At 43.2% G+C, this 23,919-nt stretch overlaps 1 protein-coding gene across 3 annotated transcripts; it reads right to left on the bottom strand.

The window, feature by feature from the left end:
- Positions 1-23,408, bottom strand: TRMT61A (tRNA methyltransferase 61A). Of its 3 annotated transcripts, none has more exons than XM_080596145.1 (5): positions 23,254-23,408; positions 20,413-20,778; positions 10,673-10,939; positions 1,343-1,461; positions 1-662 (listed from the first exon to the last, which is right to left on the bottom strand). In XM_080596145.1, the coding sequence occupies exons 2-5, from the start codon at positions 20,741-20,743 to the stop codon at positions 462-464; spliced, it is 918 nt and encodes a 305-aa protein (XP_080452271.1). In that variant the 5' UTR covers positions 20,744-20,778; positions 23,254-23,408; the 3' UTR covers positions 1-461. The 3 variants fall into 3 exon arrangements, with proteins under 3 accessions (XP_080452271.1, XP_080452270.1, XP_080452272.1); XM_080596144.1 differs by adding an exon at positions 22,407-22,480 and having other exon boundaries at positions 1-1,461; positions 23,254-23,307; XM_080596146.1 differs by having other exon boundaries at positions 1-1,461; positions 23,254-23,406.
- Between the last annotated feature and the right edge of the window lie 511 nt (positions 23,409-23,919).

The following is a 23,919-nucleotide window of genomic DNA, read 5'->3' as shown; positions in this document are numbered from 1 at the left end:
TATTTGCATAATTATTTTACTCTGTGAATATAAAATGTAATCCAGCATTCAAAAAGTTCATCACACCCACCAGCTTTATATGGAAGACTGAAGAGTAAATGGAAGAGTAAAAGTCTAAAACCTTACTTAATGAAGCTGCTTGATGATTTTACTAAGTTTGCATTATTGTTGCAATTTGGAGACAGAAATCTTGCCGAAAGCAACATTTTTGTTATTCAGCTGCAGGAATATAACACACCATAATGCACATAAAACACCAAGCAAACTGAACCTCAGCCACACTGCTTACAAAGAGGTGTTCAGATAATATTAACCAGCCATTCAGTGAATTTTCACAGTGGACTCATCAACAATGACAGCTGATGATCTATTAGAAGATTACAGTACAAATCCAGCTCCAAATTTCTACTACAAATTGATCACAATCTACTATTTTAATCCAAATCCAACAATTAGCATGCTTATTTGACCTCCGTGTAACCGAAATGATTTGCAGATGCCAGAACGGAGTAAGAGGCTGTGCTCCCGAGTGCTGCCAATAACCCTCTGTGCAGCTGAACTCTGCTCCAAGGAAACACTGATTCTGTGATCAACCATGCTGGCAAACGCATGACCTTGCAACTTTCATATCTAAAACGAAGCAAGTAGGCACTTTCACATTCCTAAGAAAAACACACACACTAGTTAGTGAAAGTGTGTTAAAGAGAAGGTTATTTTTTTTTAAAAAAAGTATCTAGTGGTGCTCAGAAAAAATAAAAACATAAAACCAGGAAAGTAATTTGATAAAGAGGAGGAAAAAAATCCCAATGCCTTTGTGATTAGTATGCTGTTTGTTTTACTTTCTTATCAGGAGGGATCTTTATTCTGCAGATTCCAGTGAATGGCCCTTCCCTATTAATTTATCTTCTTTCTGATGGCAAGTGGAGCACTGTTCCAGAGTTCCAGCATTCCCTTAATGCTGCTCTGCTTAATGCTTGTGTGCTATTTAAACAAAGCATATTCCAACCAAATCTGACTATATATGGAATTCCCTGACAAGTAAAAATTTGGATGCCCTACAAAAAGGAACCATGAAAACAGCAAACACACACAAACACACAAAGCACTCCAAACTGCACAAACTCAACATGGACTAAAAGAGGCTCTTAGTGGCAAAGGTCAGGTACCCAGTGTGGCCGACCATTTCCCTCTGCGGCACACCGCTTTTGAACTGCACAGCTCCTTGCTGCAGATTAGTGCACGGGCTACCTTGGTTTGATGGGTTGCTGCTGTCAAAGCCAGCGCTAGAATTATCCTCGGCTGCTTTTCCAAGGTCAGGGATTTGCAAGCTAATTGTCCTTACGTTGTACACTCGGAGCAGAATTTCCAAGGTGTTAATCTCTGTAAAACCATATTCCTCCATTGCTAGGCAGGTTCTTTGGACTTGTTCAATGCAGGGGGAGAACGAGCAGATGCGGCCACCTACAAAATAAGACAGGAAGTGGAAAAAGAGGGTAAAAAACAAAACGAAGCACTTTTTCGTTTTTTTTTGAATCCTCTCAGCTGCATATAGAAATACTGTTACACAGAAGTGTGAATATTCTGAAAAAATCTTCATGAGGCAACTGTGCGGGTTTTAAAAGTGTCAAAATCAAACACGGATGACTTTACAAGATGCTTCAGACCCTTTAAAAACTGCAGTTGCAAATTCATTCATCTTCCAAACCCAGTGTTGCCCATCACATTTGTTCACGACGAAACTGTTAACGTCGATCCCTTTAGAACCACTACCCACTATTCTGGACCGAGGCACTGAACTGCCGTTGGCACCTACACAAAGCCAGAAGTCATCCTTCACACACTGCACAGAGTTGCCTTCATTAGAATATAAGTGTGCGTGCACACACACCCTGACAAAAGCGGCTGTGTTTATTTGAGAACGATGGTATGCGTGTACAGAATAAAGTAATCTCTCCAGGCCATAGATGGAGTGCTGCTAAGACTTTACCCTTTTAGTCAAGATGACTAGCGCGTCTCTCGAGCATTAAAATTTACTGAGTAGCACATCGGGCAGTTTCACAGCAAACGTTTCAAAACTCTAGGATAGGCTTTTAAGTGATAAACTAACACTTGTCTCCTCATCTGCGCATGGTTCATTTTTGATTCTAAATACAGAGTCCTAATAGGCCCCCTACAACTTTCTGCTGGCTACAATGTCACCTTAGCAGCTGAGAATAGAAGGATTCAGATTTACTCTGAAAAGCCACAGCCAAATCAGATCAAAGAATTATAAGGACACTGTCTGCCATAAAGCCAGGGCATGTGCTTTCTCCCAGGACACAGCGTCCCACAAGGCGACTGCCCTTCCTGAAAAGCTTTTGTGCTGGGGGAAGGAGAGCTGGACAATGCAGCTTCAGCTATTGTTTCACTTATTACAATTAGATGAAAATGTTTGCTGACCTGATTTGCATTCCTTCCCAGCCCTCTCCCAGGCTCATCCAGTCGAGCCTTCCAACATCAGTTGTCTAAGCAGTTAAAGAACCCATGCAAGTGAGAGCAAAGCCTCCTGCTAAAAATAGAGGCTATGCTGGGACTACACGAAGTCTGCTTTATCTCAAACTCCCCCCTTTTTTTTCCTTTCTCGTTTCTAAAGTCATATCTCTAAAAAAAGAAAGCATCAGGTCTGAAAGCGTCAGTGCAGCACTCCAGTTACTGTGCAGCAACGATGTGCTGGGTACTGATTGGGGAAGAGCACTCTCCATGACCATTAATCCACCACACACTAACAAGGATTTAATTTTAGTCCTGGAATAAAGTCTCTGCAGCCAGGGGTTCTTATCACGCATCTTCAGAACAAAGCACCCTGGACAAGTAGTTCCCTGGAGTGACAATTAAAAAACAATCTAATAATCACCTGCAAAATTAATGCTGGTATGTGTCATTATTAACCAGCTCTGGTGATGCCAATTTAATTGCATGCCCAGTCTGCTAGTTCCTGTGAAATTAGATTTCCGTGTTTAACAGGGTGGCCAGGGCTAACAGAACGATTTTGAATCCAACAGCTCGTCCCTTCTGGCCAAAGCAGTGCACATTTCTGCCATGTCTGTAGATGTAAAAGAGAAAAGCCCAAGAAGAAATTCCCGTTACATAATTAGAAAGCTACTATAACGCACATAGGTTATAAAGAAAGCTGCTGCATTCTTACTGTGTACGGAACTGAACAAACGTCTAACTGAGCTAAATGTCAGTTCACAGTAACTCTTTGTCTGCAGAGAAAGAATTTGTGGGGAGATCAGAGACTTACTACTACTTCATTCACGCTTTGCTTTTCTGGTGTTTTGCACTGAAACAAAACCTGGAAATATATTTACATTTACAGTACGGCAGCTCTCCTTATTTATTCCGACCACAAGGATTTCAAGACATCCTCAGGCTTTCGAATTCACATGCTGTGGATTGACTGAACAGTAAGGAGCCTGCACACAGCGGCTGCAATACAAGCTGCAGGCCCGCCTACGGTTCTTGTTGAGCCTTCAATTAAAGCCCGAGCAACCTTCATCTTGCCTCAGGGCCGTCAGCTGACCGCGGCACGTCAGCACCAAACTTGGTGCTGATTTATCAGGCTGCCCTCTTGCAAGGCAGACTGCCTGGGGGAAGGAGGGTTACAGAAAATGGGCTTTCAAGCCACTTCATGGAGAAGAAAGTTCTTGCTTGTAATAGCTGATATCCAGGTGGGAAGTGCAAAACGAAAGTTATTTCACTTACTGCACTGCTGGGAGATTCCCAGGTATGAAGAGTGAGAAAACTGGGTAACACAGCCGGTACTCCACATAACCGAGTGTGTTTTCATTAGCTTTGCCAATTGCATTTTTTTCCCTTTACTACCTATTGCTTTGGTTATTATTATACGTTCCTCCCGAATAAATATACCTACAAATAGCTTAGAAGCAGAACCACCAAGCATCTGTCTTTATGGATCGCAGCAAAGGGGAGAGGGGGGTGTCCTCTGCCGTCTCCTCTCCACACCATCCGGCAGGCTGGATTTGACTCGCAGGCTGGACGAGTTTGATTAAGCAGGTGTTAACAAAAGGTTGGAAGGCTGCAATTAGCAGAAGGCTGGAAGGCAAAAATGAAATTGCAGCTCCAGACTTACAGAGACTGCCTAAAATAGAAAGATTTGGGAAGCTTCAATTGACACGATGCTTTGTGAGTTGCAAAAATGTGGCCTCTGAGCAAGAGAAAGCCAGCAGTGAGCAGGACATGCTCTTCTGCTCTAGGAGCAGCGACGCTGTCCTCAGCAACCCAGATGCTTCTGAATTCCCCTCTGCAGGCTGCCCTCTGTACCCCTGCCGGATTACCAGCTAGGCAACACCCTTTCTGTCACAATCACCAAACAGATATAAATCTAGATTTCAGCATTCACAATGCTCAGATTCTCTGAGAGCCCTCTTGTCCTTTACACATCAAGAGGCATTTAGGGCTTAAAGGACTTGAATATGCAGTGCTTTGTCTTGCCATGCCAAGGATTCCTTAATGAAGGAAGAAAAGACATGTACTGCCTCCCTTTCAGCTCGCTGGGGAATGCTGCGCTGTCTGTGGATGACAAAGGGGTAGACTAGACTAGAGAGCAGGAAAAACAACTGAACTCAGACTTCTAAGTACAAACTAGGTTTGTGTTCTCTGAAAACTCTCATTTTCGGAGAGCTACCATTCCTAAATTTGTTTAATGAGATCTGTGTGTCATCATAAATTGATACAGTAATTATCTGAGATTAATCCTGTTCACATTGGGAAGCTGTGCAAGCTTTTTGATCTGAAGAGCTGTCTGAAAATGTGTTTATTCATGTATAATGCATCTGACAAGTGCTACAGTTGAGGAGAAGAGAATAATGAGTCTCTATTAAAGACTTAAATTTCTTTTTCCACCTTCAATTTTACAGGGAGTGAGTTTGAAACATTTAATGGAGAGGTTAAATCTCCTGAATCTGTAGGCTGAAACGAGCCCACACAGTCCTGGCAGTCATTGTAACCAGCAGTAGGGTCAAAAGCGTATGAAAATTAAAGTACAATTGGAACAATTAGAAAGAGAGCTTAAGGGAAGGGGGGGAAATAAGAGAGGATTTGCATCTACATAGCACTGTACACTTCTAAACCACGGAACAGACAGTATCTAACTCATAATCATGGGACACACCCTGCTATCTTAGAGATCACTGCCTTGAAAGTTGCTCCTCCTTCAAGAGCAGTTCCTGGTGTGTTCCTGTGCAACTCCAACAAGCGATTTTGTTTCTGGTTTCTCTGAACAAGGACTAGCATCTCTACCAGTTCTGCTTAGCTAAACTCTGTCTTAGGTTTCCAGTATGGAAAATCTGGTAGCGCAACCCAACTGACAAGAACTCCAACTCTCATGATATGAAAACATGCGTCCAAGTTACGCACTCTCTTCTGCAGGTTGTAGCATGAGTCACAAGTGCTCTGCTAGGTTTTTTCATCGTCACAATATTATTCAGAGGATGTGAAAAGAACATATGTAGTGCAGCACCATTAAGCTCTGGAGCCCATAATTTTGGAAATGATTCCATGACGTACAGAATACAGCACAGCATTTTTATTTCTGGTAAAAGAACATAGCTCTGGGTTTTGGGATCTCAGTGCATCGTGGTAATTGGAAGATTGCGTTACAAAGATCTCATGAAAGAAAAAGACAACACAGGCATTAACATTATGTAGGGGCGAGGCAAGAAGAGTCACCGAGCAGCATCACCATGGCATTTACTCTGAGCTAGTAGGACGCTAAAAATATTGCCTCTGTAAAAGGGGACAGAACGTCCTTTAAGTGAGTGTGCTCGTGGGCGATTTGATGTAGCTTCCCTGACAAGTGAAATTAGAGGATTTGGCTGTCGGAAGAAATTAAAGGATGTTTCTTGATTCAGAAAAGAAAATTTTCTCCAAATCACTTGCCAGCTCATTAATAGGAGCTTGATGTGTTTTTCTGCAAATGTGACCTTAACCTCCATGTTTGCAGGTACATCCTTCAAGAGGAATTCATTCCTGCTCACTGTTAGCAGGCTGGCAAAAGCATGTAACAAAAACTAAATATCAGTTGGCTCCAAACTGGGGAATAAAACCTAACAACTTCCTTTAAGGTTCCTTTCATCCCCAGCTGCTTCCTACAAGCCGTGCAAAAGCCAACGATTTGGGCCAGCATTCCTCAACATGGATTACGATGCAGGAATCCTGCAGGACTCACATGTCAGAGAATCACTTCTGCTTCTGGATATGGGGCCAGACCCATCGGGTGCACCTGACCCAACAATCCCCGACAGACCTGAGCTAGGTTAAAGCTCTCCAACAAGACAAAACAACTGGGGTTGGCCAAGCAAACAGCCCGTGCTTGGGAGCCGGATGAAGGTGCTTTGTGAGTTAGCCCCCACTTGCTAGCAGACCCTAGTGGGGCAGCTCGCAGCTCTGAGCTTGACCAGACGGCCCCTCAACACTGAGAGGCTGTCTCAGTCTAGTTAGTGGATCTTTAACCTCACCTTGAGTGAATTCTCCTTCAAATCAAAGCAGGCGCCACACTAGTAAAGGCTGGTGATGACATTTTGCAAGCACTTACGGCTTCATCCATTTATCCCAAAACAATCTCCTGTGGACAGGAGAAGCATTGATATTGCCTTGAGTACCACCTGCATGGGTGGAGGAGGGCAGTCTAGACAGCACGCTAGACTGCTAGGCTCCACTTCCTGCCCTAACACATCCCCTGCGCGTTCCTGAGGGAGCCTGAGCCCAACCAGCACCAGCCTTGTGTCGCTGCCCTCTCGGCGTCATTCAGCCTGGGGTTCTCCCTACCCTGAGACTTGTGGCTGGGGATTTCAGCTGCTCCTCAAAGCCACACCTGGGTGGTTTTAAAAACGGGACCATGAATAACCTCTGGGCCTCAAGAAACATAGCCAGTGAGACTTTTTACATGGAACTGGTATTCCCTGAAAGCTCAAGGGAGGAGGGTGGCAAGCCCAAATGAAAATTGAAACTAGCAAAACCAAGCAATGCCTTACCTACACCACAGGCTACTGGGAGGATAAGATATTATTTATTTGCTTATACATCAACGGTAATAACCAAACCTGGCAGGTTAGGACAACAATCGATGGCTGTGCTAAAGGAAAAAATGCAAGCAAGACCTACCTGTTTGAAGTCCACTGTGAACAAGCAAAACAAACAAAAGACTTTGGAAATAAAAAGCAACTACTACTGCAAGGAGTAGAGTATTGCTGAAGGGCTTCTGTGATGGCAGGAAAATACATATGGGGAGATGGTCAGAGGGGACTTCCCCCACAGAGTTTCGGGGGAGATCTGACAGCACCACGTTACCTGATTCACATGATCTACCATGGATCACAGTTTGACAAACTCATAATTTATGGGCTTTATGACACTTAAAAGGGAGCGGAAAGTCTGGATGTAAGAGTAATATCGTTAATATAAAGAATGGAAATAACAGAGGGGTGGTTGTAATAAGTTTGTTACTCAGACTGCTAATTTAAGCACCACCAAGGACGGATTTATTAATGCAAGAGGCCAATCCAGCCTAATATATGGCTGTATTTTTCCATCTCCCTATCTGAAAATTTAAGACCTGTAGGAAAATTATTATAGAAATGCATCATCTTCCACGGCCTTGGAAGAAATAGGCAATATTTATGAGAGCAGAGTAGGTGGGTGCAGAATTATAATCAAAGCACTACAGTATTCAGCTGTGAGATGACTGAGTCAAAAGTTTCAGGGCATTTAAGAACTGTAGGATGTTTGTTACCTCACTTTTTTCCGTATTGTGTTAATTTTTCTTTTCTTTTCTTTTCTTTTCTTTTTTTTTTTTTAAATTAGCCCGAAGGGGTTAACAGAAACTTTGCAAAAACCACCAAGGTCAGATAACGTGAAGAGCAGCCATGACTATAGAAACACATTCATCAGCTGATGCTCCTAAAGGAAAACAGTGCAAGCCTGGGAATGAAGGCAAGTTCTGCAGTGCAGCAGTGCCTGAGAGGTATTACAAGCAGCATTTCTGCTCGGAAGCGTGACTGGTGAAATGAGCACAGAAGGATGCAGCTGAGATGCAAGCCTGAACACCAGCAGAGCGCATCACCAGGGAACAAGAACCTTCTAGTCACAAACTCACTGTGCATTTTTATCCTCCTAGCTCTTCACAAATTGGCAGTGCTTTAAATGGGAGGCCAAGCTATTGTAAGCAGCACATTTACAGCCTACTGTAAGGCATAACGTGAGTGATAAGTGTACCCTGTGAAGAGGATCATTAGCACTCAGCCTACTAGGAGCTGCAAGATTCAGGATCTTGAGCCTAAGTAGGAGAGAAAATACTGATTTGATAAGGATTTGTTAAGGTTAAGAACTCTCTCTTACACACTGTCTCAGCTGAAAACTCCATAATGAACAGTGTGGTTTTAAAGAGGAGGCTAGCTGATGCTATGTATTGAATTTCTTTAGCCCTGACTTCATTCTAAGCACCTTAAGACTTTAGGGGATGAATGACCACTGTCTGGCAGCACAGCTGCAATATTAGCATTGTGCATCACAATAAAACCCACAATGTGGCCCTGTCCAGATGTGAGAGAGAGGGCATGGAGGGAAAAGAATGGAACAACTCCTTTTCTCCAGTGATGCCCTATCATTATACTAACCCTTGGAACAGCGGTGAACATCAGCAGTATGTGCACAAACTGTTCTCACTGCAGAAGAGCTTTAACTATTTAAAAACAAAACAAAGGAGTGCTATAAAATAATCTGCTGGCAGTAGGGAAGGAGAAGCACTTACAGATATTCTTCTATCATATTTTAGATGTTACAGCAGCAAAAGGAACAAAAAACCAAACCAAAACAACCAACCAAAAACAAACAAACAAAAACTACCCACATGATTTGGAATAAAACAGAAGCATGTGTAAGTTTGTATCTCTTACTATTGCAATTGACTATATACAAAAACCAGTTTTTGTTTATATGCAAGAAGAAAACAAAGCAAAAGCCCCATGGCTCAGCCAGGTACTATGAAACACAAAAGATGAGCCGTAGACCTACACCAGGTCTCAGACACTGGTGGCTATTTGCAGCAAAAACTGCAGCAAGGATCAGCAGCTTTCCCTCTCGACTGGTACCTAATATGCATGATGCCACTTTACAAGCACAAAAATGTGGGGTTTTAAAATATATTTTATATTGGCTAAACAGATGTAACCTTGTAGCACAGGAAAATAAAGCCAAAGAATATGGCCAGTTTGGCCAGATTTAGAATATATAAAAACCTTTTCTAGGATTTCAAATGCTGAAGTGAGACAGGGATTCAAATCTTGGAGCTGCTCAAGGAGCTCTGCTTAGTATTCTAAACATGCACCACTTAAATAATTCAAATTGGACTGCGCAATGCAGCGCCTTCTAAGCTGGGAAGTCAGCTGAGTGTTGTGCTCACTAGATTAGATAATTTGAGCATGGGAAGGACATTGTACAGTGCAGTGAAAATTATTTTTTTTCCCAGGACACACTGGAAAGCAGCTTCAAATTTAGCTGTAACCCTTGCAGGTAGAGAGTGCTAACGAGTCTCTATTTATTTACTTTTTAAAGAAAGAATGGATTACGCTGGTATTGGAAAGCTTTCTTGAAAATTGTCCATAGTAGCTGAGGGAGCCTAACGCTGGGGCTGGTCCTGACTCAGCAAGGTAGCGCACATTCAGTGACCTTTAAGAACAAGTTTAAATGCTGTGATTTCAAGAAGACCTAGCAATTTACCTGAAGTCAGTGTTCTACTACACCCGTGTCCCAGCACGGGACTGGGTTCTGCACCCTACACTTCCTTCACTAGCAAAGTCACTTTTGTAGCTGAGAGCAGCCTGGCCTACGTTAGCTCAGATTCACACCAGTACAGCTACAATGGTAGAACAATAATTAGGGGAAAACTTGTTCCAGGATAAAAGAATGATTTGTTCACTGAAGTTTATTTTTCAATAGGGAAAAGATTTGTTATAAACTGAAAAAAGCCATCCAGTCGCTCAATAGCAGTTCCCACCTGCTGTCACTGTCCAGGAATAGCTGGCACAAGCTGGAACAGCCTTTATGTTCAATTCCTACTGTTACCAATGGCAAACTTCTCATTACCTCCAACAGCAGAGATTTAAGGCAGAAATTGGCAAGCATATTTAAGTACAACCACATTTTCTTTAACATTACCGATGGAGAGCTCTGTTAAATAGGTCCAAATCTGCAATGATTGATGTAAAGTGCTTCTGAACACCTTCTATACAAACACCTTTCCACTGAAGTGCCAAAGAAATTTGCTTTCAGCATTTATTGTTGCTGCTGCTGCCCACACACTCTCAGATCTAGCAAAATGCACTTGACAAAGCTTCAAATATGTTTTTAAGTTTTTTTTTTTTTTTTTAAAAACTGCCCATGCTAATTGTAGCAGCTAGCACAGGCCTGTAGGAAAAAGTTGTTCTGCTCTTTTCAAATCTTTCGCTGTAAATCGCAGACCTCTTTTGAAGGTTTTTCATCCTTAGAAATGCCTATAGACTTTGACATTTGAGAACAGCGATCACACAATGGAAAGGAGCAGATCTAGCATATAGCTTAGAGGCAGAGATGTGTGCATGCACAGTACTTCCTAAAAAGAGATAAGTGCGGTTACCTTCAGCTTTTAATGCTGCCTTTGCGTGTCCTATGGCTTCCCATGGAGACGGAATATCTAGGAACACAGCATCTGCAATGTTTGAGACACCAAACCCATTCTTGCAGACGTCCTGGTTGGTCACAGTCACCAGATGCTCCACCCCATGCTCCCGAAACTCCTCCCTGGCCTTCTCAGCCCTCTGTTGGTGGAACTCCACCGTGTACAGGTGCCCTGTGGGAGCCACTGTCCTGATGAGAGCGTGGGAGAGGGATCCGCTGCCTGTACCTGGAAAAGAAAAACAGCTCGTGAGACGCCTTTTGACAGTGCTCCGCATTAGTACGGTGGTCTTCTCCATCAGTCCGACTGCTTGGAACACTACTCAAAACCAAAACGAACACAAACCACTGGTTAAACTACCGAAAGAGAGCAGTCCTTCCCCAACAAGGAGACTGAATGACCTAGTAAACAGTCTTCAGGGTCCTCAAAGCATTAGCTAAAATGATGCCAAGAGCCAACTACAGCTCTAACAAGAGCCACAACAGGACACGAGGAATCAAACCCAACAGGAAATACTCAGGAAAATTAACCAGAGATTTTTTTTTCTTAAAGTGCCAGACTCTTCTAAGGTAAAAAGAGATGAAGGCAAATTTGAGCATTTTCAAAACCTCACACTTGGTTGAAACAAAGAAGAGATGTTGGCAAGGGTCTATGAAAACCCTACTGGTCCTAAAGGCCATTTGTTTGCATGGACACGTTTAGTGCCTCTTAAGACACTGGGCACCCTCAGCTCACACTGGAATTATCCAAAACTAAGGCCTTCAGCTCCTTGCAGCCACGCTGACCAAATGACCTGATTACACGAGTGACTTACCTATACACATGCCTGCACAACCTTCATGAAGTTTAATGAGAGCAATCCCATACCTGGAACTGTCCGTAAGTAAAATTACCATGTACAGTGAGGGACTAACCATTAAGACAGACTTTTTTTCTTGTTTTAATTTGATAATTTAGGAAACTTATTTTTAATGATCCATTGGCGTATTAAATAGATGAATGACTAATAACCATTTCACTAAAAAAAAACACCCATATACCAATTTGCCTTGCAAATTACTCACTGAAATGGCATTTAACAGAAAACCCCCCCCAAACTCAAAACCCCACAGCTACCCCAAATTATCTGTGTTTATTGATTTATAATTCTGTACTGGGAGAACATTTCTCCTGTAAAAAGAAAACCTATTTCTAGCTATCTTCAGTGACGGTCCAGGCTGTATTTCAGCCTGAAGCAAGTTCTTTTAACTAGCATAATCTTTAGAAGTTGTTTTTTTTTTAAAGACAGAACCTGAAGTACAGCAGTAGCAGAGAAAGCTTAGAAACTGCAGAGAGGAAGTTAATTAGGGGACACAGAGGCTGGTATGCTGCTTAATTGGAGCAATACTTCCCGTAACCATACAGGAAGTCAGAGTTTACTGACAGATCCAAGGCTCTTTCCCTCTAGTCACATAAGGGGAGAAATATTGCTATGGCACTGTATTTAATCTGACAGCTCTAAAAGGGAGCCGTTCAGACTATACACAGAGCTCAGGGCCCGTGTTTGCCATGGGATCAACCAAATGAACTGCAGAATGGGCACCGCTCCTCGGCTCCCCTCTGAGAGGGCTGCGACCCCAGCAGGCAGACCAGCAACTCCCCCGGCTTTAATGGGGCAGATTAGGCAGAGAAGGACCTACAGTTTCAGCACTGGCCCCAAAGAGGCCCAAGGGAAGAGGGAAACTTTCACACAAACATTTATTTAACGTGAAAATGCATGCATACGTGCCAGGATTAAAGCAAACAAAAGGCAAATGGCAGTTATGTGTGCACATGTGGAAAACTATCTGCTGCTCATGGCACCTGTCAGCTCTAAACGTCGACATTTTCCCTGTTCAAAACAAGCAATGGTATCACAGTAGGCACGTGGTTGCAAAAACTCAATAATATACTTACACAGCAAAGAAACAGCATGTCATTGATTTTCTTTTAATGATAAAAGCAGCGATGCCCATGGGATGCTAAAATGACTGAAATTCTGCCTTTAGGTTTCACGCCAGAAGGCAGGATTGCACAGCTGAGAACTTCTGCAACCTCACCGAATTTAATTATTTTACCTTTCAAACGGGTAATGCTGCCCACCTTCTGTGTCCTTCTCGGCTAATCCGTAAGAGTGAGCAGAAGGTCTGTCAGCACAGCTGGGAGGTAAGCAGAAGAGAGAGGCAGCTTGCGCATGTATCCGATTTCCTTGTTCATACTCTTTCACATTTTTAATCACTTTCCTTTCAAATTAGCTTTTAAAAACACCAGAGAAGATACTGGAAGGAAATCCCATTAAGATTTTTTGGCTTATTTTCTGTTACTCTTTTTTTTATTCATAAACACTCCAAGCCAAAACCAGAACCAAAAACAGGATGTTGGAAGTCATTGCTTGCAGGCATGCCTTACAGACTGAGCTTTTGTTAGACAAGGTTGCCAGGAATTATCTGTTGTTGACTGGCTGCTGCAAACATGAGAATAATGCATACGTATCACACTTTACTCCATCAAATTCTATCACGCTAACATCACTAATGAGAGTATTTCTGAAGATGCTGCCTGCCTTCTCCTTGACAACACCCCCAAAACTGCAGGAAACAAAGAACAAGATGGCTATGAATCACCCACCATTGCAAATTTTCTTCTTTTCTTCAAAAGACCGGAGATTCAAAAAACCCAGTCCTGTGAAATAATGAAGACCCTCAACTCTCATGCGCCTGATAGTTCAGCACGTTTGATGTGGTTTGCTGAGTATGCTCATAAAAGGTCTGGCAGTTCAGCATGGATCTGTACTCAAGCACAACCCCTAAAACCCAATCAGCACTGTCTGTAGAAGGGAGGGGTTCAGCCCTATGTTCCTCTGCTGTTATAGCTGGGGAAATGAACATTTGTTTTCACCTCCTCCCTTGCAAATCTGCAACATCCAACATCCGAGTCTTTTCACCACCTTCTCAATTCCTTTCCAATTTCTCTCTGTCCTCACTTCAAAATCACTGTAGAAAAATCAGGGTTCAGCAACACGTGACACCTAGGCACCAGCCTGAAATAAGTTCCAGCCAGGTTCAGAATTCCTTGGGAAATGAAAGGTAGCCCTCACATGATAAAGCACCAGCCAGAAAAGCAGCAAAATGTAAGGAGCACTACCGAAAACACGGACTGGAAGAACACTACCAAACCTGAAATACTGTAGCTGAATTACCTGCATACAAAAGAACAAAACCTTGAATGCCCCAAATGAGTTTTTTTTATCAGAAGAGGCAAGCTAAGAACTGGGTGGACTTCAGTAGATTTTCATTTCTCTTCATTCACAGGCACAGTGAAACGCCTGGTCCTGATTTGGCCCTGAAAGCAGAAGGTAAGGCAACTTCTAGAACAAATACAGTTTAGAAGTTTTACATGAGGATACTTGCCTTTCTGGCTGCTTGCACTATCAATAGCCTTAGAAACCGTTTGCTCTCTACCACAGGACAATATCCATTTAACTAGAGCAAATTAATCATGAAAAGGCTCTGCAAGAGAGGTAAAACTGGAATAACTCAAACTGTACTGAAGGCATCCTTACCAGCATAGCTGACGTTTTAGAGCTCACTTAGATGAAGAAACACGATCTGTGAATCTCACCCTGGCCATTGCACCTATGACTTGTGAGAGTATACTGCACTTTTAGACTGACTATTCAACAACTTTAAACATCTCGGTCCAAAAGCAGACATCTGCATTGTAGGCATTTAATGAGATGCCACAGGGTCCACAATATGCTATGCTCAAAGCTCAAAGCTCAGAATTTGAGGAAGAAGAACTATGCGGGGAATCAGGATGTGGACCAGGAAAGCAGTCCATCTCAGTCCAAAGGCATGAATTAAGATCCCATGTTAAAACCATGGTTAGCTGGCTAGTGGCCCTGCAGATACAGCAAAGTGCTATTCTTCCCTTCCCAGGCTCATCTAAGCTCAGGGGAATGTTTCTACCCTCTCTCACGACAAAGAAACCAGAGCAGTTCTAGAAGGATTTATACCCTAACAAGTGGACACCGAGGTGAAACAATAGCTCAGTACCTATTGATACGTCCTTCTGATTACAGACAGCAAAGTATTGATCGGATGAAGAACTCGATCATTCCCCTGACCTCAAAAAGATTTCTTCCCACTCTCTGCTTATTTAAGTGGCAGGTTTTCCACAGAGAAGCCTCCACACACCTCAGCCACCTTGAGGCAACGTCCACGTTAAGATCATTCCTCACTTTTTCAAAGCTGCTGCAGACAACATCCGACCCCTTCAAAACTACCACCTGCTGTTTCAGCACTGTATTGATACACATCAGGCCACTGACAAGACAAAGACAAGTGTTACCCCAGCACCAAACATGGCACTTGACTGATAGCTGAGCAAGAGAGCACATTTTTACACTGTTTTCTGTTCAGTCCGGTTTTCTTATGACAAAGGATATTTGCCTAGACTCCTGCAATCCCAGCCGTGCTACCACATAGGAGACCTGATGTTGTGTTCCACTACATTTTCTCAGTGCAAGCTATCACTTGGCTTGCCTTCCCCCCAAATTTCTCTTCATGGATACTTTTTTTAAAAAAAAGTACAAATTGTGATTTATAACCCATGACGTTTAGAGCTCTGCACCTGCAAAATACTTTCCAAGTTTATTACGGCAGGTTCGTAATCCAGAATAAAGCTGAGGAAGCTCTTAAGTGCACGCTTAAGTTCATATAGCTTGAAAACAGGAAAAGTGATAACTATGAAGAGTTATTAAACACTGGATCAATACAGTGCCTAGTAACATTTTAACAGACTTGAAGTATCTGGTGCAATATTTGGCTACACAAGGTATTCTAAAATGGGCAAATACAACAAAACAATGGCAGTGTTGCTGTATTAGTCTCCTAGCTACCACGCTTAAACCTTAAATAATAAGAGAGGTCATGAGTCAGCCACGAGAACGGATGGAGCCTCAAACCCAGAGGAAAATTAATCTTTAGACAGAGCTAACAACTCCACAGCTAGTATCTGTCAAGAAAGGCGGAACAGAGGAAGACCGCTCACTGTACATGACAAGTTTATGTAACAGGAGAGTCATTAATCACTTTGAGTGAATATATAAAGAGATCTTAAGCATCTGATGGAAACTAACCCAGAGATCTTACTGTGAAGACAGTCAAAGGCACAAACGGTGGCAGAAATGAGAGACAGCAAGAGCTGGGATGGAGGGAGGGAAGAGGAGTGGGAGGGAAAGAATTACAAGGAAGAAGATTAGCCCTTTCCCTTGCTTATCTGTTGAGGACACGCTGCTGAAACAGGCATTTTAGGAAGCAGAATGGAGGCCAGAGAGGGCCACTGCTCACTGACCAGATCCAGGAGTCGGGGGACTAATAGTGTGCAAGTTTTTAAGACTGGCATTGCCTACAAAAGGAATGGGAATGTAAAGACTGAAAAGAATTTGCTCTTAGAGATTCAAGAGTCGGAGTTCGTTAGGGGGAGATCTGCAAAACGGATGTAATATCGTGCAGTTCGGAGCTGCAGGAGAAATGCTCTTGGTAGTCAAGTGAAATGGTAAGACGAAAGTAAGCCTGGAAGCCTGGAAACAAACACTCTGGGGCATGAGCAGCATTTCTCATCAGCTGCAGCTCAGCGGCAAGGCTGCATGCATCAGAGTGATGCCTCAGGTGGCCCCAGTTTTGGTTCAGGTCTTTGGTATGCCGAGGGAATACAATGTTCTCTGACATTTGTACTGGTGAGGCCTTTCTTCTGCTTCAAAATGTGTTATACAAGGACCAGGTTTTCAACTTCTCTCATTCTAACCTGAACAGCTGCTAAGAGGTAGATATGGGAGACATTATAAACTTAATTAGCATACGTTCCAAAATCAAATTAATAGTTACAAAGCTTTGGTCTGCACTTTACACACAAGATGCAGCTGCAAACAGTTTACATGCACTTGTGCCACAGAGATGGTGCAGACGCGAGCAGAGTTTGTCAAAAAGTCACAAGAGTCATGGCATTACAGCTGACTTGCTGGGACTCCACAATACACTATTAATCATTTATTAAGTAGCCATTAATCATTAAGTCCTCATTATTTTTTTATGAGCGTACTCTTAACAAAATCTATACTCAGACCATGAGTTTGAAAATTTCATAACTGTTTTGGAGAAGCTCTAGTGTAAGACTAGCCAGGGGCTCTTGTTATTCCTCCACAAAGAAGCCATGAGGACCCAGGGTACTGCCCTCAGTCGTCAGGAATCCTGTCTGTGGCTTCAGAAATCCATTGCTGAGTGGCAATGACCAGGGTTTAGCAATTTTTAATTTGGGATTTAGCTGGAGGGAAGCAAAAAATCCAATTAACATTTTTGCTCATGTGAGTCTGATTTTGTTGAGTGCTAACGGATCAGTGGGATGGTGGTTAGAATACTTTTGACTAAATTACATTTTGTCTAAATACAATGCTCTGTCGAAGCCAAAATAATTCTTAGATTTATCAGATTAAACAAGGTTACATAGTGCTGTACTGCATTTCCTGAGTAATTCTGAGGGTTAGGACAGATACTTGTTTAGGTCTTACCAGGGAGAGAGGACAGTAAAAATGCCTATGTAAGTGGTCACTGGGAAAAAAGAAAAAAGAAGAAAAAAAAGAAGTTTTTACATACTTTGGTTTGGCAAAAGCATCTGAAAGGTTTCATATTTGTTCCAATGTAGTATAAAAATAAATTTCAAAACCTCAAATTCTTTTGTTGAATGGGGTTGTTATCCTATAGGCAGCTGTAATCACTGGGCTGAAAATAGCCTTGCCTTAGAAGTTGACATCAAGTTTAGTTTTAGGGAGTGTGGTGGCACGAAATAAAGACTCTGTTTATTCCTTTATTTAAACAGTGACTTGTGCATGCAGTGAACACAAGTAAGACCAGAGTTACCTGATGAGAATGAACGCTTCATACTACCAGGCCACCCACAGCAGGTATTTTAGCAGCTATCTCAAGTATCCTTTAATTCTGGAAAGATCTGGCTGCTAAAGACTCCTTCAGGCAGGTGAATTCCAAATATCAGGGACCAATACTTTCAGGAGATCTTAGCTCCAACAACAGCGATAATGGTTTTAAAATCTCAACATACTTTCATAAATTAGCAATTAGCAGGAGATCATATTCCTATGCCTCCATCATGGAACATCGGGCAGATGCTGAGTTTCCTTATAGCCTCAATAGAGTATGCTTGGATCATTTTAATTATGCATGTGCTGCCGACAAGCTTACTCTTTATGTATTTATTAGAGATAATTAAAATAGTAAAAACTGTATTAATATGTTTATATCATTTGTGACAAATCATTACTAATCAATTTAAACTGCACAACGCAAGTAATACAAAATTGAGCCTTATGGTTATTTTCCTGATTTCTTCTAAGCACACACAAAAGCTCACGTGTACTGGTGTTCACAGCATTATAACACGACATGGAGGACATTTCATCTTACTTTTATCCACCCGTTCTTAACACAGGTGTGCAGATTACTCCACAATTCTGCTTGCTTACCCTGGCTACATACAGGGCATTCCTGTCACACTTTGGTAGTAAGACAAGGGGAAAAGAGCCCGGCCTGTTTATTGTGCCTGCTTTGCCCATCCCTACAGCAGCTACGTGTTCAAATAACAAAAAAGACAGACCTCCATGCTAATTAATGCTCAAGATACATCTAAAACAAGCAGCAATGGGAGGAAGCAGACTCAAATGTCATTATTAGGCCAGATTTCCTGTCTTGTTCCTATTAAACATCATTGGCTAACTCCTTCTAGGTCACGCAAGGTTAATCTAGAACTAATGATTTTGGATCACTGAACATGGTCTAATTTTGGATGCCACCAAAGTAGGTTACATCATCACACCGGAGGCTCCTGTTGTCAATACATGTAAATTTTTTTAATTCAAATCACCACTTCTGGTCAGTTGTAAGCAAATTTGCAGTAAAGCTCTTGCTTCGAGATTAACCAGATGAATTTGACATAATGCTCCTTATTTCTTCACATACAGTGAATGTTTCAAGCAATACAAGCACAACAAGCTCAACTGTAGTAGTAAAACTGTCCACTTTTCCTAGAAAGCTGAAGTTAAAATACTTTCATTAGAACAGCACAGGCATTAAAATAAACCTGGGGACAGTTTCCCATTAGCAAAAGGATTGTTTGTAGCTACGACTTTTGACTCATAACATTTCTGGCAATCTGGACTGGTTACCTCATCAAGTGTTTCCATTTCTTAGCTGTTTAGATAAATGAGCTTTTAAAGATTTTCATCTAGGTACCTTTGACATTACTGAAAACATTTTATGTGCAGCTCAATACTTTAACATTCACCTATCCCAAGTGAGGCAGGACATGCAGCAACCCTCATCTCCCCAGCCCAATGTGCTGTACTTATTCTTCCCACAAAGCAAGGAGGGGAGGAGGTAAAGAGCTGCACAATGAACAATGCTGCTACTTCCATGACAGCCCTAGAACCACCTAATCGCCCTACAAACTGAATTATGAACACATAATTGCTTGGCCATTTGAGCAGTACCAGAGGTTTCTCTCCATGGCTTTGCCTGTTTCAAGCGCCAGCACACAGCAGGCAGCTCCGTGCACCACCTGTTTATTAGCGGGTGTAACTGGACGCAGAGATAAGTGGTATTTCAGTTGTGCTGGAAAGCAGCCATTATGGACCCAAAGCTGCCCAAAATTATGCATGGGTGGGAACAGGAAATGTTAAATGCAGGTAAATGCAGTGCAGTACGACCCCATCATGCTGATCCTTTGCCACTTCTGTGCTACAGAGGGAAGCATATAAGGCTGCTTCCTAAAAAGACTCCAAGTAAACAGCCAGAAAAAATGAGGACAAACTCTCTACAGTTCATATTTTTTCCCAGACTACAGAAACATGATCAAATCAAGCAAACCTCATACTGCCTGCAGCAATAAAACCATGAAGGCATTATTATAAACTGTATTAACTAGGAAAATATCCATCTATATGAAATTTAACTCCTCCTTACTTGCGAATTATGCAGAATCATGGAAGGGGCAATACACTAAACTGAGTTTAGAAACATAACACAGCACTGTAATGAATGCATCATCCATTATATCACAGAACTAAAGTGCGCTTTGCAAGCAGTTGAAGTGCTACAAGTGGATCACACTTGGGAAGAGAAAAATGAAATATATGTATTTACGTGGTATTTCTTGATCTATGTACTGACATTTTATTTCCCTTATTACTAGAGTTCAACCTCTCATCTTCAGAGCCTTTTACTACTTCACCTCAACTGTTTTATCTCCAACTGCTAATTCAGGGTCTGGATATCGATTCAAATAACGTCTTTTGAAAATGTTTTTGAAGTGCTTAACAGTTTTAGAGAATGGAAAGAAAAATGTTTATATATTTATTTTAAGAAGATGAATTCATCGCATACTCAAAGGTATACATGTACATGAGGCCAACACACTGAAGTAGTATTGTGTGTTGAAGAAACAGCAGCTGATAACACGTGCAAATTAAATAGAATTACTCAATGTGTAGGCTGGGAAAATTATATCACAATGGAAAAAAAAAGACTTTTTGTAAAATGTAAAGTTAAGCCTGTTTTTCATGAAAAGTGTTGGTGTTAGCCCTTAATAAAGGATTTCAACATACTAATTATTACCTGATTCACAGACTATGGAGCCCGGCTTCAGTTCTAACATCATGGTGATTATAGAGATGTCAGTGGAATACAGAATCTGTGTCCTGTGCGGAAGATTCATGGTCCACAGTTCTGGAGTTGGATGAAGAATAAAAACCCATCCTCCTTTACTGCAGGTCACTTTGGAGCCATACTTCTTGCCTATGAGATCCATGGAATGCCGGATGACCCCGTACTTAGTCTGAGTTACAGTCCCATGTTGGACTTTCACAGGGAACATGGATTCGTGGCCCAAGAACACAATAGCTGTGTCACCATCCTTTATCGTATCGCCATATTCAATAAAACTCATTGTGACAGTCTTGTAGTGGGGCTGGTGGCTGTCACCTAAATGGGAATAAACATCAAGACATTTTTATGGTATCACGATAGGGCTGTAACTACAGACAAGTTATTTCATTTTCCCCAATATATAAAAAAGTACACACTGTGCAAATAAGATGTTAGCAAGAGAACTCCATGAAACTCAGGGACCTCCCTCTGCCACGCTGTTGATCCAATTAAAATCAATGGAAAGATCCCACTGATTTGAATATAACCAGTATTTGTAGCATTGTATGGTACATTTAAAAGAAAATTTACCAAATACATTGTAATTTACTCAGCCCGCTCCACAATGCTACAGGGAAACTTGCAAGGTAGTATCAATTTCAGCAGTCTGTTCAATTCCAGTTCACAAGCTCTCAGAGTACGTTGTTAAGTAGTGACTTTAATTTCCTTCTGCTGGCTTATCCCTTGGTGATTTACAACATAAGACAATGGTTACTTGCCTGGATATCAATCACTAGTTATTAGGACCACTTAGCAAAAGTTTGCTTGAAAGTTTTCCAAATGAAAGTTTAGAGATAAGATAAAGGTAGTATCCTCATTAATTTAAGTATAAATTTGACTAAGTACAAAGAAAAAGCAATATTACGGCCTTTAATTTGCCATTGGGGGTGCAAAGTAATTGTCTGGGAAGTGATCTGTGCTGTAACTGAACGTAAACAGCCATTTGCAAGCCAATTCAAACACTGTTGCATCATTTTAGTCCCCCGTTCTCAGAGCTGTTTAGAGAATTACAATTAAATTTTGTTGTCTTTGAGAAAAAAACATCGATCTTAGAAGGCAGTTTACAACAAAACCTGGCAGTGCTTTTCAGATAAGGTAGCTAACAACCTAAGCTGCAGGTTGATCAATTTGTGGAAGGAATTGACTAATGAGGCAACGGTGATCCCGAAGTTAGAAATGAAGGCCAGCACTAATTTTAGTTTCAGAATAATTATTTAATTTGGGTGCTTTTGTATTGAATATGTAAGACCTATTTCACTGTTTTCACTAAAAAACTTTCAGTTCTAAAATTCTAGTCTGTTTTTGTTGACCAATGTTTGTTTTAGTTCATTTTCCTGGTAAGCAGCTGGATTTATAAGTTGGCGGCTGGAGTCACTGAGACTGAGAAACAGAAATGTTTGTGGCCCAAACTTCCAAAGCTTATGACATGTAATACACGTATTCATATACCAAAGCAGAACAGGCTTGTCCGGACATATGGTGAAACAGCAAGAACAACATCCCATAAATGCAGAAATGTATACACACTGGACTTTGTGAGACAGTACAGTGATGCTTAACCAGGTTTTACAGCTTGCACCATCTGATTATATTGATGTTCTTAATCTTTCATGAATTACATCTGTAGTTCTCAATCTAGATACTATTTATGAAATGTAGTTTTCAGCTCTTGTTTAGAATAATGCTGTTTGGAAAGAGTGTGAGTGCAATCCATTTCTTTCACAGCATTTCAACTGTAGTTACACCCATGTACAAAGCATCATTCCTGCAGCACTTCTGCAGAAATAAGGAGTTATTCTCCTTTTGGCTTCTAATTTCTCTGCCTCCCTTTGAGCACTACATTTATCACAGCTCATCAGAACAATGTATGCTGACATCCCCAGTGACAGCTCTCAGGCACGCACCTGGCACGTTATTTTTGTACACCTGGGGTAAGCTGGGGGTCTGTGAGGAGTTCTGGTAGCTTCGCTGCCTCCCCCTATGACATGGAGCACATCAGTTGACAAACATCCATTATTTTAACGCATTTTCAATCATTTTCCATTCCCTAACGAGTGCAGGGCCTAATGCCCTGTTGCTGCACTTCCCTCCTTTTCTCTTCCAGATGTCACGGTGCAGCCTGTGTGGATTTCTGCCACAGGCTGCTGCGGAGTGGAAGGGAAGGTGAACCTGTGGCTTGTGGCAAGGGGTTGGCATTTTCCTGTGGGTTCGCCTTAACTTTTCATCACCTGGGACTGCTACGACCTGCACTCGGTGACCCGGGCGATCCCATACAACCTCACACAGGGAATCACTACAACGATTTGTGTTTGCTCAAACCAAGACCCAGCTCTGTCTCTGCCCTTCCTGACCCTGTGGCCGCTGGCTCCCACACAGAGATCCTTCTTCCCCCTCAGGGCTGCGGGACAGGGCTGCGCTAGGCACTGCCGCGCAGGTTGCGATGCCCCTGCTGAGGAGGATGAGGAGGATGAGGAAGGCAGGCACTGTCACGCACACAGCTAACACCCAAACCCCCTGCTGTCCCCCCACAGCCCCGCGCCGGGCTTGGGGCACCCAACTCGCCCCCAAGCCACACGCGGTGGCGGCGGCTCCGGCGTGCAGCGCCTCGGTTCCGGACTTGCGGGGGGTTAAAGGCACAAATCGGGCAGGGAAAGGGGGCCAGGGAGCGCCCTCACCCGCTGCCCGGGGAGGGAGGGAGGGAGGTCGGCGTCCCCCCGGAGCCACCATGTCCGCCCGCCCCCCAGCCGTTACCTCCCGGGGCTGAGCCCCGCCAGCACGCCCGGCCCGGCCCGGCCCGGCCCGGCCCGGCTCTCCTCACACGCGGTGCCCGCCCCGCGCCTCCTCCCAGCCCGGTCGCAGGCTGCTGACGCTCCCCGCCGCCTCCGCCCCCGCCAGCCCTGCCTGCAGCCGCCGGGTTACCGCCGCCCCTGCCCGGCTGCCGGCCCTCGGTCCCCCGTTCCCCCCCTCAGCGGTGCAGGGGGCACAGACCGCCCTCCGCCACGGAGGGGAGCCCCCGAGGGCTGGGGTGGGCACGCCGAGCCGGTCGCCGCCCGCTGTGGGGGAGCGGTGGGGCTGCCCTACACCCGTCCTTAAAGTGACTCGAGGGGTCCCTGTGGGTGGGGGTCCGTGGGCAGCTCTTCCCAGTTTTGGCTTCTTTCCCCCAACCCCGACTGCCTCCCCGGGGCTCGCAGCCTGGTGGTTTGCTGTGAGCCCATCGGGAGCTCTTGTTCATTATCTGTCAAGTGTGGGGGGTCTCAGGGCTACAGCTTGTGGGGTGAAGCCCCTTCCACAGGGAATGGCTCTGCCTTTTCCGTCGACACAGCCAGGCCTTTCAGGCAAAGCGGCTTCCAGAAAGTTCGAGGCACTCCCCGAGGAGAACCCTGTTTAGAGAAAGGCCGTTGAAGACCAACCGACCGC

The sequence above is a fragment of the Anser brachyrhynchus genome, assembly GCF_964034855.1.
Source record: "Anser brachyrhynchus genome assembly, chromosome: 5".
NCBI lineage: Eukaryota > Metazoa > Chordata > Aves > Anseriformes > Anatidae > Anser > Anser brachyrhynchus.
This window is presented reverse-complemented; position numbering and strand designations above follow the sequence as displayed.